Source organism: Aquarana catesbeiana, linkage group LG06 (genome assembly GCF_042186555.1).
Source record: "Aquarana catesbeiana isolate 2022-GZ linkage group LG06, ASM4218655v1, whole genome shotgun sequence".
In the NCBI taxonomy this organism is placed as follows: domain Eukaryota; kingdom Metazoa; phylum Chordata; class Amphibia; order Anura; family Ranidae; genus Aquarana; species Aquarana catesbeiana.
The window spans coordinates 200,700,193-200,716,698 of record NC_133329.1 but is presented as its reverse complement, the minus strand read 5'-3'; the positions used below and the strand labels follow the sequence as shown (position 1 = coordinate 200,716,698).

General features: G+C 43.9%; 1 protein-coding gene across 7 annotated transcripts in view; it reads left to right on the top strand.

Annotated features, from left to right (window-relative positions):
* The window catches only part of ATF7IP2 (activating transcription factor 7 interacting protein 2), a 589,221-nt gene that overhangs the window by 493,159 nt on the left and 79,556 nt on the right, over nucleotides 1-16,506 (top strand). For all 7 annotated transcript variants that reach the window (XM_073591216.1, XM_073591215.1, XM_073591213.1 and 4 more), the window contains 3 exons: nucleotides 2,784-2,839; nucleotides 9,622-9,671; nucleotides 9,853-9,913. In XM_073591216.1, the coding sequence (XP_073447317.1) occupies nucleotides 2,784-2,839; nucleotides 9,622-9,671; nucleotides 9,853-9,913 (167 nt within the window). The remainder of the gene's footprint in view (nucleotides 1-2,783; nucleotides 2,840-9,621; nucleotides 9,672-9,852; nucleotides 9,914-16,506) is intronic.

Below are 16,506 nucleotides of genomic sequence, written 5' to 3'. Positions count from 1 at the left end.
TGAATGTAACTCCTCTTTCCTCTATGTGAATGGATATTGTTGTTTAAATTGTTTTATGCTATATCTCAGAGGTGCCCCTTTTCCTTGTTTTTATTCTAGCCTGCTGGAACCCGCTTCTGGTTTTCTTGGTGGCTGCCCTGACTGTTCCAATGACATATGTACACTCGTAAATATATATATACATCCCTCTATCTTGGCCCTTGGACTATTGGGTACTACATTTTGAGGTATCTGTGTATTGCGCATTTTTACTTGTTTTACCTTAAATCGCGTAATTTCCTGTCAGGAAATAACGTGTTTTTTGCCCACAGTACTGCCCACTGACTCCTGGGAAATGACTCACATTTCCCAGGAGCACAGGTGAGGGAGGAAGTGATGCGGAGCTCTGCGGACCTGGAAATGGCAGATTAGGAGCCCCTACATAGCAACAGGGCATTTCTGGTGCGTACATTTTTTTTTTTCCCCCCAAATGTTTATTAATGATATCAAAGGGCTGTGAATATTTAAAAAATTTTTCTGGGTGGAACTCCGCTTTAAAGCGGAACTTTACCCATAACTTGATATAAAAATGTTCTTTAGCAAGGAACATACATTCCACATAATAATTATGTTACCAAAATCAGTGTGTTCTGTAAATTGTCTCCAGCATTGCTTCTGTTAAAGGGGGTTGTAAACCTTCAAGCTTTTTCACCTCAATGCATTTTATGCATTGAGGTGCAAAACCTCCTAATGCTGCAGCCCCCCCGAGCCCCCGTTTTACTTACCTGTACCCCCTCTATCTCGTCCCGGGGACGAGCACACCAGCAAAAGCCTGTGTGTCTCGGGTTCTGATTGGATGGATTGATAGCAGCGCAGCCATTGGCTCCCGCTGCTGTCAGTCAAATCCAATGACCCGGGGGGCGAGTCATACATTCAGCTTCTATGGACTCGGGAGCACACCCACAAGGTAACCCCCTCGGGAGAGCACTTCTCCTAGGGGGTTATCTAATGTGGGGAGGAGCTGCCGAGGGACCCCAGAAGAGGATGTTCGGGGCCCCTCTGTGCAAAACGAGCTGCATAGTGGAGGCAAGTATGATATGTTATTTTACCGCTTCCGGACAAGCTGCTGCAGTTATGGGTTGGCTCCCCTGCGCACTGCCCCCTAGTGTTAACCCCTTCACTGCCAGTGACATTTTTACAGTAATTAATGCATTTTTTAAACGCACTGATCGCTGTATTAATGCCAGTGGTTCCAAAAATGTGTCAAAATTGTCCGATGTGTCCGCCATAATGTGGCAGTCACGATAAAAATTGCAGATCGCCACTATTACGAGTAAAAAAAATAATAAAAATGCTATAAATCTAACCCCTATTTTGTAGACGCTATAACTTTTGCGCAAACCAATCAATATACGCTTACTGCGATTTTTTTTTTTTTTTTTTTTTACCAAAAATATGTAGAATACATTTTGGCCTAACCTGAGGGAAAAAAATTTTTTTTATATATTTTTGGGGGATGTTTATTTTTTACCAAAAATATGAAGATTTAAAAAAAAATGGAGATATTTATTATAGCAAAAAATACAAAATATTGTGTTTTTTTTTTTTTTTTTTTTTTTTTTTTTTTCAAAATTGTCGCTCTTTTTTTGTTTTATAGCGCAAAAAATAAAAACCGCAGAGGCGATCAAATACCAGCAAAAGAAAGCTCTATTTGTGGGGGAAAAAAGGACGTCAATCTTGTTTGGGAGCCATGTCGCACAACTGCGCAATTGTCAAAGCGACGCAGTACCGAATCACAAAAAACACTCTGGTCAGGAAGGGGGTAAATTCTTCTGGGGCTGAAGTGGTTAAAAAAAAAAAAAAACTAAGCTTTAGTGTCACTTTAATGCTGGAGACTGCCATTTTGCTGAAGCCCAGAGCCCCTGAGCAAAAGTAAATCCTATAGCAGAACTAAACCCATCAATTTAAGTTTCAAAAAAGATACATTCCTGGAGTGCCTGGATTAACTGTCACATTTGCTGTTTCTTCAACCAAACTGTCAAACCATCAAATGGCTGGTGCCATGATACCAGCCATCAAATGGCTGGTGTCATGGCACCATGGCAGATGAGCATCAAACAAAAGCAGCCTCCTTGGCTGTAAAGGATAGGAGGGTTTAATTCCGCTTAAAGGCTGTCAGCAGATCTGCCTCTACAAATGCTGCAGTGCTTAAAAATCGAGAGCATGTGCAGAGCAGGGTGAGACAGTGTATTACTGAATTTTAAACAGTATAGGCACTTATTTTTAATGTTTTACACAGCTATACCTGCAAAGGGGGCATATTTTCTGAATTAGGCTGGCTTCACACATGTGCAATGCAGGAACCATCTTGATTCCTGTGCGGGCTCCTGCATCGCACCTGAATCGCCGGCGGTTTACACTGACATCTGCGAACTGCTGTGGTGTCAGTGTAAAGTTAATGACACCCTCAGATCAGTTCACAGATCGCAGTGTGAACTGTGAAATGGTGCAGGAATCATATCGCGTAGGTATGAACACCCATGCAATCCGATTCCAGTGCGGACCAAAAAAAGGGTCCTGCACCATTTTGGTGTGAATGCGATATGATTTCAGCCATACAGTTTGCATGGTTGAATTTGCATCGCAATGCGGTGCGAATCACATGCGATTCTGTGATCGCAGACGTGTGAACCCAACCTAAAGCTCAACTTTAAGAAAAGAGATTGTATAGTAAGTCAAAAATACTGTTGTTTTAACTTGCAATGGAAGATCTAATTACGGTGAACCTCCTATATATTTTCCAGTGATCAAGGGCAAGCTGAACACCAAAGGAAAACTTCAAAAAAAGTGGATCATTCAGGTATCTAAATTGAGTGACTCAAAAATGTACTTTCATATAAAGCGTTCAGGAATAAGCATTTAAAAAAAAAGTACAGTAGGTGACCGCGATATTGTGTCAATCTCGACGCTGTTGTCACGCGAGATTGATACCTGCGAGCCCCGTCGCGGGAGCGCTTGCTCATCGGGAAAGAAAAAATGTGTTTTTTCCTTTCCCGATCAGTGACAAGCATTGCTGACAGGTGTTTTGTATGAATCATGAGGGGGAACTCAATGCCAAATTTTAAATAAAAAAAACTAACATGGGTTCCCCTCCCGGAGCATACCAGACCCCTAGGTCTGGTATGGATTTTAAGGGGAACCCCCTACGCCAAGAAAACGGCGTGGGGGTCCCTCCCAGAATCCATACCAGACATGGGGGGGGTGCTTTGGGGAAGGGGGGCGCCCTGCGACCCTCCACCCCAAAGAACCTTGTCACCATGTTGATGAGGACAAGGGCATCTTCCCGACAACCCTGGCTGTTGGTTGTCTGGTCTGCGGGCGGGGATTTTATTGGAATAATTTGATAAGGGGGCCCCCAGATCCCGGCCCCCCACCCTATGTGAATGAGTATGGGGGTACATCGTACCCCTACCCATTCACCTGGGGGAAAAAAGTGTCAATAAAAACACACTAGACAGGTTTTTAAAGTAATTAGGCAGCTCCGGGGGTCTCCTGTGACTTTGGGGGTCTCTTGAAGGAGCAGCTGCTCCGAGCGCGTAGCCTATATACTGCCAGACTTTCCCCTCGGAGAGGGTGACATCACCCGGTGACCACGCCCCATGCCTATATAAGTCGTTGCACACACAGCATTACAGCGGGAGAGAGCGTCGTGTCAACATCGGAAGAAGACGACGGAGAAGACTGGGCCAACGCTAGCAAAAGAGCAGAAGATAGTGGAGGAGCCCGGCAGAAGAACCGGAGAGCGGGAGAAGAGGCCAGAGAGAGCGGAGGAGTTGGAAGAGACCCCCGGAGCTGCCTAATAAATTACTTTAAAATCCTGTCTAGTGTGTTTTTTCCCCAGGTGAATGGGTAGGGGTACAATGTACCCCCATACTCTTTCACATAGGGTGGGTGGCCGGGTCCTGGGGGCCCCCTTATTAAAGGGGGCTCCCAGATTCCGATAAGCCCTCTGCCCGCAGACCCCGACAACCCTGGCCGTTGGTTGTCGGGGTCTGTGCTTTTCCTATTGCAGCCAGCACGAGATGTACAATACCCTGTCGCCGAGAACCAGCGTGATGGGATCGCCCTGGAAACACTTTCTCGCGGGCAGGTACTGTAGTATTCTAGTTTTAGCACAGTGTATAGTGGTATAATCAAACTGGTCCTCATAAAAAAAGGGAATGTGTTTATAAACTAGCAAATGTGACAATCACTGCAGATGAATCAATAACTAACTTTTAAAACTCATGCACCAGAGGGATTACCTGAATGATTGGTGAATGTCACATTCACTACTTTATAGACATGCCCCATACAGTACGTTTTCCAAGCATCTTTAAAGGTTACCAGTGAGGTGAGATTTTAAAATGTGTAAGGTAGCGTCACATGAGTATTCCATGTATGCAATACTGTAATAGTGTCACATGAGAAACATCTCCAAAAAATAAATACTACACATTTGACAATATTATAGAATTTCTTTTCAATTTATGTTGCTGTAACATTGTGTATCATAAACACTCCTAATGTTTTGTTTATATACTATTTCCACTTTTTCATGTATTTATTTTTTGCCAAACTCCAGCATTTCTGACACTTTCTGTCAATATGAACTTGCTTCAGTGTTGGCTGCACATCATTGCTCTGGACCGACTTCCTGATAATGGTGGACCACTCCTCTTCAGTTTGCATCAGCACAGACCAGGGGGACTTGTTGGCACCAACCAGGAAGCGAATGTTAAAAGGGTGACAACACTGGAGAATATTTAATTCAGTTGTCACATAACAGGAAGTGTCTGAACAATGGTATTCATGGCAGGATCATAGGCGTTCTTGTAATGCAAGCTACAGATATTTAAAAAATTGATCCAACACCTTTTTGAAATTGTATTACATGTATGTTGCAGGTGTATACGATTTTAGTGATTGGGTAGATTTAGGGCCAGTTCACACCAGAAAGCAGTGCAGGAAACTTGCATTCTGTGCGTGTGTCAGTGTTAACTTAATGGTGCCCCAAATGCAGGTTGCAAACGTAGTGCATTTTCACGCCCCGGATCACATTGTAGAGTAGTACCATGGGATCCAGTTGCTGTGCGTTTTGTAAAGTATTGCATACGCTACTTTTGGTGGTGTTCGACACAATTTGAGCCCATTCAAATGAATGGGCTGATATTGCACTGCACCTGGATCGCATGTGAATCGCACAGGAACGTGCTGTGCATTACTATGCAATTCAGGGCCATCATGGTGTGAACCGGCCCTTGATCTTCATCTGTATTTTGCAGAATTTTTCCGCTGGCTGTAGCTTAAAGGGCACTCATATGTACAGGCACATGCACCTCCTTATGCTTCTTTTTACTTCATTGCAATTTACAGTACCTCACAAGAGTACACCCCTCACATTTTTGTAAATATTTTATTATATCTTCATGTGACAACACTGAAGAAATTACACTTTGCTACACTGTAAAGTAGTGAAGTGTACAGCTTGTATAACAGTGTAAATTTGCTGTCCCCGCAAAATAACTCACACAGCCATTAATGTCTAAACCGCTGGCAAAAAAAGTGGGTACACCCAAAAAATGTCCAAATTGGGCCCAAAGTGTCTATATTTGGTGTGGCCACCGTTATTTTCCAGCACTGCCTTAACCCTCTTGGGAATGGAGTTCACCAGAGCTTCACAGGTTGCCACTGGAGTCCTTTTCCACTCCTCCATGACGACATCATGGAGCTGGTGAATGTTGGAGACCTTGCGCTCCACCTTCCGTTTGAGGATGCGCCACAGATGCTCAATAGGGTTTAGGTCTGGAGACATGCTTGACCAGTCCATCACCTTTACCTTCAGCTTCTTTAGCAAGGCAGTGGTCATCTTGGAGGTGTGTTTGAGGTCGTAATGTTGGAATACTGCCCTGCGACCCAGTCTCCGAAGAGAGGGGATCATGCTCTGCTTCAGTATGTCACAGTACATCTTGGCATTCATGGTTCCCTCAATGAACTGTAGCTCCCCAATGTCGGCAGCACTCATGCAGCCCCAGACCATGACACTCCCACCACCATGCTTGACTGTAGACAAGACACACTTGTCTTTGTACTCCTCACCTGGTTGCCGCCACACACGCTTGACACCATCTGAACCAAATATGTTTTTCTTGGTCTCATCGGACCACAGGACATGGTTCCAGTAATCCATGTCCTTAGTCTGCTTGTCTTCAGCAAACTGTAGGCTTTCTTGTGCATCATCTTTAGAAGAGAACAAAAATTGAAGGAGGGATTGGACTGTGTGTGAATAGGATTTGGTCTGTCTGACCCAAAATCAAAACAAATGGCAAGACACCTGGTACCAAAAGGCACGGTGGACAAACCCCTTAGGGTCTTTAATAGACAGACCAAAGCACAAGGTATATAAAAAGTATACATTTATTAAGAAATCACAATAGTAAACATACGGAAAAAGTACATGATACATAAAAACAATATCTGATACCCAATATGATAGTTGTATGAGCTGGTCGCTGTCCTGGTGCAGGATGGACTAGTGGCGGTCAATACAGTGTATAACACCTTACATGTTACGGACTACAAGTCCTTCTTCAGAGGTTTAGTTATTGGTTTGGATGGGTACAGATTTTCTACAATAAAGAGTGTATACAATAGCACAATATTAATATAAAGTAATAGTGTTTCAGCTGAAAGCACTATACATTGATTTAACATAACATGTATTATTAGAAAAATTGATAAATTACTTACATAGTAAGACACTTCATACATAACTGATCTGAAAGGGATAGGATAGTCCATCCAATCATGGGTACTAGGAAGATCTATCTGCAGGGCACAACAGTCTCAGGGCCATAAACAGGGCAAAACTTGCTTCGCTACGAGGACTCAAGCCAGTGGAGCCAGATAGCTCCTGCTTATACTGGGCCAGTCTAGCTGAATTAGAAGTATAGAACAGTAGAATTGTAATAGTCCGTTCAAAGTGCACAAACGATAAATAAAGCACTAAGTGACCATCCTAACAGCTGATTTGCAGCTATGAAGTTAGGGTATACTACTGATAAGGTGACAGTGGTACAACATATCTGAGAGATATAGAAGTAGAGAGTGTGCTGCACATTCCCCATGTGCTCCTTCAGCATCTACAGAGAGACCTGGTCTACAGAGGGCTGATATATGAGCCGGTTTGAAGAAGCTGGTGGCCATTCACATTGTTAATCAGCTTGCGCAGTAAATGGGAGGAGTAGTGTGGTGGAATCAGCCGAAATATAACTCCCAGAGTCCCCCGGCGAGACGGCGCGCAGCGTGAGCCTGCCCCCAAGAGGGGCAGGGTCTCGTCCTGCGTCATCACGCCGCCGATGCACAAAATGGCGCGGCCTGCGATCCAAACTGGAAGTCTCCACCGCTGTGCACTCCAGTTTGGAGCGCAATAGGTGCCATGTTGCGCGTCGACGGCGTGATGGTATCAGCTATTGCTTTTATGTATCATGCACTTTTTCCATATGTTTATTATTGCGATTTCTTAATAAATTTATACCTTTTTATATGCCTCATGCTTTGGTCTGTCTATTAAAGACCCTAAGGGGTTTGTCCACTGTGCCTTTACCAGGTGTCTTGCTATTTGTTCATCTTTAGAAGAGGTTTCAACCATGCAGACAAATTTGATGCAGTGTATGGTCTGAGCACTGACAGGCTGACCCTCCACCCCTTCAACCTCTGCAGCAATGCTGGCAACACTTATACCTCTATTTCCCAAAGACAACTTCTGTATATGACGCTAAGCACGTGCACTCAACTTCTTTGGTTGGCCAATGGCATGGCCTGTTCTGAGTGGAACCTGTCCTATTAAACCGCTGTATGGTCTTAGCCACTGTGCTGCAGCTCAGTTTCAGGGTCTTGGCAATCTTCTTATAGCCTAGGCAATCTTTGTGTAGATAGAAAAAGGGGGAAGAAACTGCGCTCTGGTAAAAATATCAAAATCCTAAAAAGTGAAACTAAATAGTTGTGCGAACTATAAAGCAGCAATTCCTCTGCGCAACATAAACACAGTATATTACAAATAGAAAAGGAATAGAATTGCGCTAAATACTGATATACATACATGTACTCAATAACTCGGCAATAAATTCCTGAATGTGTATCCCGTGAAATGTGATTAATTTGAAGGGTGTCGTAACACCAAAAATGTTGAATAGTTAATATTATAAACAATTAAAAATAAACGTGAGTCCAAAAGCATAAAATGTCTGTATCACCCATGTGATAAATTAATGTGAAAAATCCATAAAAAAAAACTGTGCAATCCGTGATAATGTAAAGATAGTGCTCGATCCACCACCAAAGGATGTAGGTTGGCCGCTTACCAGAGACTCATGATCCCCCACTACAGAGGATCAGAGAGCCTGAATAGGAATCAATCCTCCGGACCATATCCGATAAGCCAAAGCCTTAACTTGTTAAGGTGTAGCATCATATCCAGAACAGGATTGATTCCTATTCAGGCTCTCTCTGATCCTCTGTAGTGGGGGATCGCGAGTCTCTGGTAAGCGGCCAACCTACATCCTTTGGTGGTGGATCAAGCACTATCTTTACATTATCAAGGATTGCACAATTTTTTTTAATGGATTTTTCACATTTATTTATCACATGGGTGATAGACATTTTATGCTTTTGGACTCATGTTTATTTTTAATTGTTTATAATATTAATTCAACATTTCTTGGTGTTACGACACCCTTCAAATTGTTCACATTTCACGTGATATACATTCAGGAATTTATTGCTGAGATATTGAGTACATGTATGTATATCGGTATTTAACGCGATTCCTATTCCTTTTCCAATCTTTGTGTAGAGCAACAATTCCTTTTTTCAGATCCTCAGTGAGTTCTTTGCCATGAGGTGCCATGTTGAACATCCAGTGACCAGTATGAGAGAGTGACAGTGATAAAACCCAATTCAACACACCTGCTCCCCATTCACACCTGAGACCTTGTAACACCAACGAGTAACATGACAACGGGGAAGGAAAATGGCTAATTGGGTCCAATTTGGACATTTTCACTTAGCCTCGGTTCACACTGGGACGACTTGTCAGGCGACCTAGGTCGCCTGACAAGTAGCGTCCCGTTCTGTACAATGGAACCGTTCTAATCGTCGCTCCGACTTAGAAAAAGGTTCCTGTATGACTTTGGGGGCGACTTGCATAGACTTCTATACAGAAGTTGTTTTGCAAGTCGCCCCGGCAGTCGTGTGCAGGTCGCCTCGGTGAGGCGACCTGCAAGTTGTGCCGCCTCTGGTTTGAACCGAGGCTTAGGGGTGTACTCACTTTTGTTGCCAGCAGTTGAGACATTATTGGCTGTGTTGAGTTATATGGAGGTGACAGCAAATTTACAGTTAAAAAAGCTGTACACTCAGTACTTTACATTGTAGCAAAGTGTCATTTCTTCAGTGTTGTCACATGAAAAGATCTAATAAAATATTTACAAAAATGTGAGGGGTGTACTCACTTTTGTGAGATACTGTAATTTGAACTCCAGTACAGGTTTATTTAAACATTAAAAATGCTGCAGTTTGTACTAATACCATTTTTCTTTTGTCTAGCCATTCGTAAAATAATGGAATCTATCAAGGAGCATAGAAATAAAACACTGGTATGTACAGCACATACTTATATTTGGTAGCAAGCTGCAAATAAAAATGAAAGTTCAGTACTATGGATAAGATGTGTTTAATTTTGGTTTTGTACAGGTATTGACAAAATGTGTCATTCCCGGTTTTTAAAGTTTTTTTTTTACTTTTTTTCTTTTTTTTTTTTTCTTCAATTTTGAACAGGATAAGCAACCCATGGCTGTAATTGACTTAACAGACGATGAAGAACAAAAAGCAGATGGAGGTAGTATTTATACTTTACATTGTAATTGTCCCGTAAAGTACTGCATGTGATAATTGTAGTGTGGAACTTATATATATATATATATATATATATATATATATATATATATATATATATATATATATATATATATATATGGCCTCTGTGACCATGGCGACAGTTTTAAAAGGCCCCAGAGACTGAATTCACTGCTTCTGCCTGTGTCTGTATATCTGGACTGCCTTTTCTTGCTCTCACTGAAGTCCTAGCGCACCCTCTACTTAGGTAAGTGGCTGTCCTGTGACTTGTCTTCTTTCTGCCTTTTCTTGCATGTCTCCCTAGATTTACCACTACTCCTTCTCTATGGAGGCCGCTGCCCCAGCAGATCACCGTCAGCCTAATAGGTAAGGGGGAGGATTTACCTTGGTAAGTAGTGAAGATTGAAAAAGAGAGCAGGATGCCACTAACGCTGCCTAAATTGGTCAGACCTATTAGGTCCTCAAGTCGTCCAACTCAAGACACAGAGAGACCTCGTACAGGAGAAGCCGCTCAAATCACAGAAGAAGTCGCTGGGGCCACAGGGGGAGTCGCAGAAGGAGTCGATCCAAATCTTATTCAAGACACAGCCACTCCTACCGCAGAAGATCCCCTGCGCGCAGACATCCGTGTCCAGCGCACCACTCTCGTCCCTCTGGGAACGCTTGCTGGGTATGCGGGGCTACCGCCCTCCCAGACAAACTCGCCTGTCGCAGGTGCTTCGAGGAAGCCACCAAAGAAAAAGAACTGGATGCCAGGGAATCTGCTGGAGTTTCAACTCCGCAAGTCTTAACTCCAGAGACGGAGTTTTCAACCCAAAGTGCCTCACCTGCTCCCCCCGATTACATGAAGAGAGCAGGATTCCCCGTCTGACAACGAGGGATTGGAAGCATTGGCTGGCTTTGATTTCCCAACCGATCTCCTACTCGGAGGAGGTCAAGCAATCACTACGGTGGTGGACACGGCCTTGCAACTTGAAGAGATGCAAACATATAGTCACCCCCTTCAAGATATAGTGACTTCAGATGCCAACTTGGAGTGGTGGGGGGCACACTATCAACATTTCAAGGCCGCTGGCCATTCAGGGCTCGGGAATCTGTCTCAAATGTGTTGGAAATGAAGGCAGCTTTACAAGCCCTCCTGGCCTTCAGCCCTCACTTGAGGGGGAAGCAAGTCCTCCTGAGAATGGACAACAGGATGGCTGTCGCCTACATCAACAGGCAGCGGTGCACCAGAAGCACCTCCATGATGCAGGAGGTCCATCCTGTGATGGAATGGGCACAGCTGAACCTGCTGGATTTGAGGGCGGCTTATGTCCCGGGCATCCAGAACCTCCTGGCCGATTCACTCAGCAGGAGCTTTATTTCCAACAACGAGTGGTCTCTAAGTCCCCAAGCTTTCACCCTCATATCTCAGACCTGGGGTCCACCGGACATAGACCTTGCAGCAACACCAGCAAACACAAAGTGCCAGAGGTTCTTGTCAAGGATTCCCTTTCCTTCAGAGGAGGGAAAAGATTGCCTCCAACCCCTCTGGAACTTTCGTCTAGGCTACATATTCCCCCTGACTCCCCTCATAGCGAGGTTCCTTCTGAGGCTCAAGAGATCAGCAGCACTGGTAGTGGCTGTGATCCCCTTTTGGCTGAGGAGGCCATGGTTCACTACCCTCCTACAGTTGAACACGGCAGACCCACTTCCTCTCCCGTTATCGGCAGACTTGCTTTCTCAAGGTCAGCTACTTCACCCGAACCTGGAGAAGCTACATCTAACGGCCAGGAGGCTGAGAGGGTTAGATTTCTAGATCAGGGCTGTTCCCAGAGGGTAGTAGATACATTACTACAGGCCAGAAGGCCTACCACCAACAGCACCTACAGGAGGGTCTGGGAAAAGTTTGTTACCTTTGCACAACAGCAAGGCTGGGACTCATCTTCTCCACCAGTGTCACAGGTTTTGGAGTTTCTGCAGTCAGGCCTAGAGAAAGGTCTTGGGTCCAGCACTTTAAAAGTCCAAGTGTCAGCCCTTTCCGCCTTGAAGGGAGTCGAGTGGGCAAATAACCCCCTTGTTTTCAGTTTCGGAAAGCCTGCCTAAAACTAAGCCCCCCCCCCCAGGAAACCTTCATTCCCGGTATGGGATCTCTCAATTGTCTTGGAAGCCTTATCTAAAGAACTTTTCTTCTCGCTCGAAAGGATCTCCCTCTGGGACCTGACGCTAAAAGTCTCTTTTTTTTTTTTTTGCCATAACATCAGCAAAGAGGGTCTCAGAGATGCAAGCCTTGCTGGCTAAGGAGCCATACCTGATCATTTACCCGGACAGAATAGTCCTAAGGCCTTCAGATCACTTTATCCCTAAGGTATCCTCCTCCTTTCCACTTTAATCAAGAAATCAATCTCCTAGCCCTTGTTACGGATCAGGGCGACCCTAACCCGCTAGATGTCAAGGGCAACATTTTGGAATACCTTTCGGCAACCAAGCCTATTAGGAGAACGGAAAACCTCCTACTCATCCCACACGGCTTTAAGAAAGGTCAGGCGGCATCCGCTCGTACCATCACTTCATGGCTGGTGAAGGCCATCAAAAAGGCCTACTCGTTGAGTACTTTACAGATTCCAGAGGGTTTGAAGGCTCATTCCACCAGGGCAGTGGCAACCTCATGGGCAGCCTATTGTAGAGTCTCGGCGGAAACCATCTGTAGAGCGGCCACCTGGTCTTCCAGAAACACCTTCATATCTCATTATAAGGTGGATTCCTCACGCCTATCAACAGTGGATTTCGGAAAAACCGTTATCCAAGCCAACTCTTGCGTTCCCTGTTAATAAACTTGTTTTGCATTCCCACCCAGTCTGCGAGTTATTCCCCAAAGTGTATGCTGCCATGATTCGACAGTAAACCGGAATTGTATACTCACCTTTCCGTAATTTTCCTTTCCTGTCACATCTTCATGGCAGCATACAACTGCCCACCCTTATGAGATGAGATGAGATATATATAGATATATATATATATATATATATATATATATATATATATATATATATATATATATATATATATATATATATATATATATATATGAGAATACTGGGGCGGGGACCTTCTCGTCAACGTATAGTTATGTGGTCCTATCAGGTTCTGGGGGCGGAGTCGCAACCCAAAGTGTATGCTGCTATGAAGATGAGACCTGAAAGGAAAATTACGGAAAGGTGAGTATACAATTTTCCAGTTTCTTTCCCATTACCTGAGATTGTTTCTCTATCATTGCTCTGGTTGATCAAGTTAGGTGTATTGCATAAACTGTAATTAAAGAAGAGAAATGTGTTTAAATGTACAGAAAAAGTAGTTTGCAGGAGGACAGCAAACTAAATGAATCAATTTATAATGTCCATGTAGCAACACGTGTCAAGGTCTTGCAGCTCCACAAACAAATGGTCTAGTATCAACCACTCTGTAATAAAAAGAACAAAAGCTAAGAGGGCGCTGCAACCTAATGTTAATATTGCAGGATAATATGAATATATTAATGCGTAAATATGCTAGTAAGAAAAAAGCTCTAATCATTAGGGGCAGCAATCTTTAGATACTTGGAATCGTCAAGTTGGTCAGTGGTCATCTTCAAGGAAACCCATTCTGTCAAAAACTGAAACCAACAGGAAAAGTATTAATGATACTCTGAGGATCACTCTGCCTACAGCTTCTGGCACTTGTCATGGGGAAATTGCTGGATTTCGCTATCTCCCCCTGCTGATCCTGAGCACTTACTGGGATTTCATGAGAGTATAGGACATTGCAAGAAAAGCTATTCTCAGCCTTAGATAAACTGTCTTTCACTTTTGCAAGTGTCTCCTATAAGCAATTTATATCTCTATTGAATTTTTTGTACTAGTTGGTGCATTTTTCATTGGTTTTGGACATGGGTTTCCTTGATGATGATCACTGACTAACTTGATCGTTACAGTATATGTATTTGAAGGTTCTTGTCTCCTTGATGCGCCAGTTCATAATGAGCACTTTTTTGTATCACTTCTTCCCCTTTTTGCCCTTTTTTTTGGCATAAATTGTAAATGATGCTTAAAGCGGACCTTCTGTAATTTTTTTTTCAACTTTCCATCTATTAAATTTTCTGCCCTTGTTGTTTTTACTTTGGATAGTAAAACATTTTTTTCTGCCAGTAAATACCTTATACAGCCCACTTCCTGTTTCTTCTCTGGTCATTAACCTAGGCTTATGACATCATTCGCATCTCTCCCTCTCTCTCTCTTTCTCTCGTGAGAGTATGCCAAGAAGGGAGGGGGGTGAGTCATAATTAGAGCTGGAGGTGTACCTCTGTGTGTCTGTGTAAATCCAGGAAGTGAACAGGCAGCAACTTCAGCTGCCCATAGTTAAAATGGATGCAGCCAGACTCGGTGGAGGGAGATTGTGGCAGAATATTTGGCAAGTACAGAATCACAGTTATATATAAAATAATATGCAAAGTGGTTGGAGAGAAGCTTCAGAATGGCCAAGATGTTTTTATTACAAATTATGTGAGCAGACTGCAGTTCCTCTTTAAATCATGGTAAACTATTTTTTTCTTCAGTGTTGCTAGCGTTAAAAGGGCATTCCATCTTTCTAACCAGATTTCATGCTACACCCATATTTGGGGTGTAACCTGAAACATGGTCACATTCCCCCAGCTTAAACAAAACACAAAAGAAGACTGCTTCCCTGCCTTCCCCACATACTAAGGGCTAGTTTACACTTGCTTCAAAACAAGGCTTCGGACACGCTTTGTTAAAGCTCTCTGAATGCCAGTCAAAGCTCCTGTCACTAAATAAAATGGTCAGCTTACTGTCCTGTTCACACCTGCTTTTGCTTGGTGCTTCTATGGAGCTGCGATGAAGCTTCATGGGGCTTCAAGAGAGCTTTGCCATAGACTTCTATGGAGGCTTTGAAGACGCTTTGAGGTGTAAACAGGACTGTAAGCTAACCATTTTTTCTTTTTCATACATCATGGGACACAGAGTCAGGCTAGTCAGGCTCCATTAGGTGAATGGACACTGGTAGAACAAAGGTCTTCTGACAGGAAGTGATCCCCTATATAACCCCTCCCATACAGGAAGCACTTCAGTTTTTTGTGTCTGTAAGGTGGATGGCACGGTTTGTTTGAGCTCTCTGAGCTCCAGGTCTCTAGTCCCACAAACGGTTCCAAAAATTAATCAAGGGATTGACCGATCAGATACATTTGACACAGGCTTTTATGCTTAGATAAATGGTACCTGAGCCTCGCAAAGAAGACTCAAGATCATGCAAGGTTTTGGGTGTGTCTGGCTGTTTTTTACCTGTATGATGGTGCACCATTTTGCCTTGGTTCGCCATGGCGCATGTGCGTTCGCAAGAGCGCCGTTGGACTCAGCAGTTTGTTTGGTGGCCATGATGCACGTGGCTTCACTCGCACATGCGCCGTAGCCTTTATCAGGGCGCATGAAGATTTGCGATGTACGCGAATACAGTCACGCCCGCTCGCCGGGACCGCGCACATGCGTGCGCACACACAAATGGATCGTTCCGGCGCACACCCAACTTATTTAAGCTGCGCAGGCCAAGCATGTGGTGCTTCGAGAAGGCAGCTGTGGGACATAGAGCAGGCTCTGAACAAACACTTGCAGTGGTTCATTTTTCCTTACCCGGGTCAGGTGAGTCACCAAGTGTTGCTTAGCAGGCTAAAGGTGCTTAGCAGGATTGTTGCATAGGTGCTTGATGAGCCTATTAAAGGGTCTCCCTTCTGACATGTTTTAATTACACCCAAGTACTCTGTTTGCAGGCATTACATAGTTAGGTTGAAAAAAGACACAAGTCCATCCAGTTCAACCTTAAAAACAATAAATAAATAAAATAAAACATATCGTACAATCCAATATACCCAATTTTATACCCTCAGTTGATCCAGAGGAGGGCAAAAAACCCCAGCACAGCATGCTCCAATTTGCTACAGCAGAGGAAAAAATTCCTTCCTGATCCCCCAAGAGGCAATCTGATTTTCCCTGGATCAACTTTACCTATAAATGTTAGTACCCAGTTATATTGTGTACATTTAGGAACGTATCCAGGCCTTTCTTAAAGCAATCTACTGAGCTGGCCAGAACCACCTCTGGAGGGAGTCTATTCCACATTTTCACAGCTCTTACTGTGAAGAAACCTTTGCGTAATGTCTTTTTGGAAGACATTGAATGTCTTCCAAAAAAGAGGAGCAGGACTAACACCACAGGGAAGGGCACACCTCTGTCATCATTAGTTTCTGATGAACCTAGTAGTATCCCTAGTGTTGTATCCCCTGAAAGACCAGAGGCTCCCGGGCAATCTGAGCCGCTGTGCCTATCTGGTATTGTGCCTACAGTCAACGCTGCTGCTTCACCCTTTATCTTGAAGGATGAACTGTCCTCAGCCCTAGCCGGGTTAGAACACGGGGTTGCCGGCATGATTGCCTCCATCCCGTAGGGTGGCAGGAAGCTTGACAGATCTCCCCCCTCCCCGGAGTCTCCTCGTCTGGAGCAGGGATGGGTTGAGGATGGGGAAGAGCTTAAAGCTCAGGATTCGGTGGAGTGC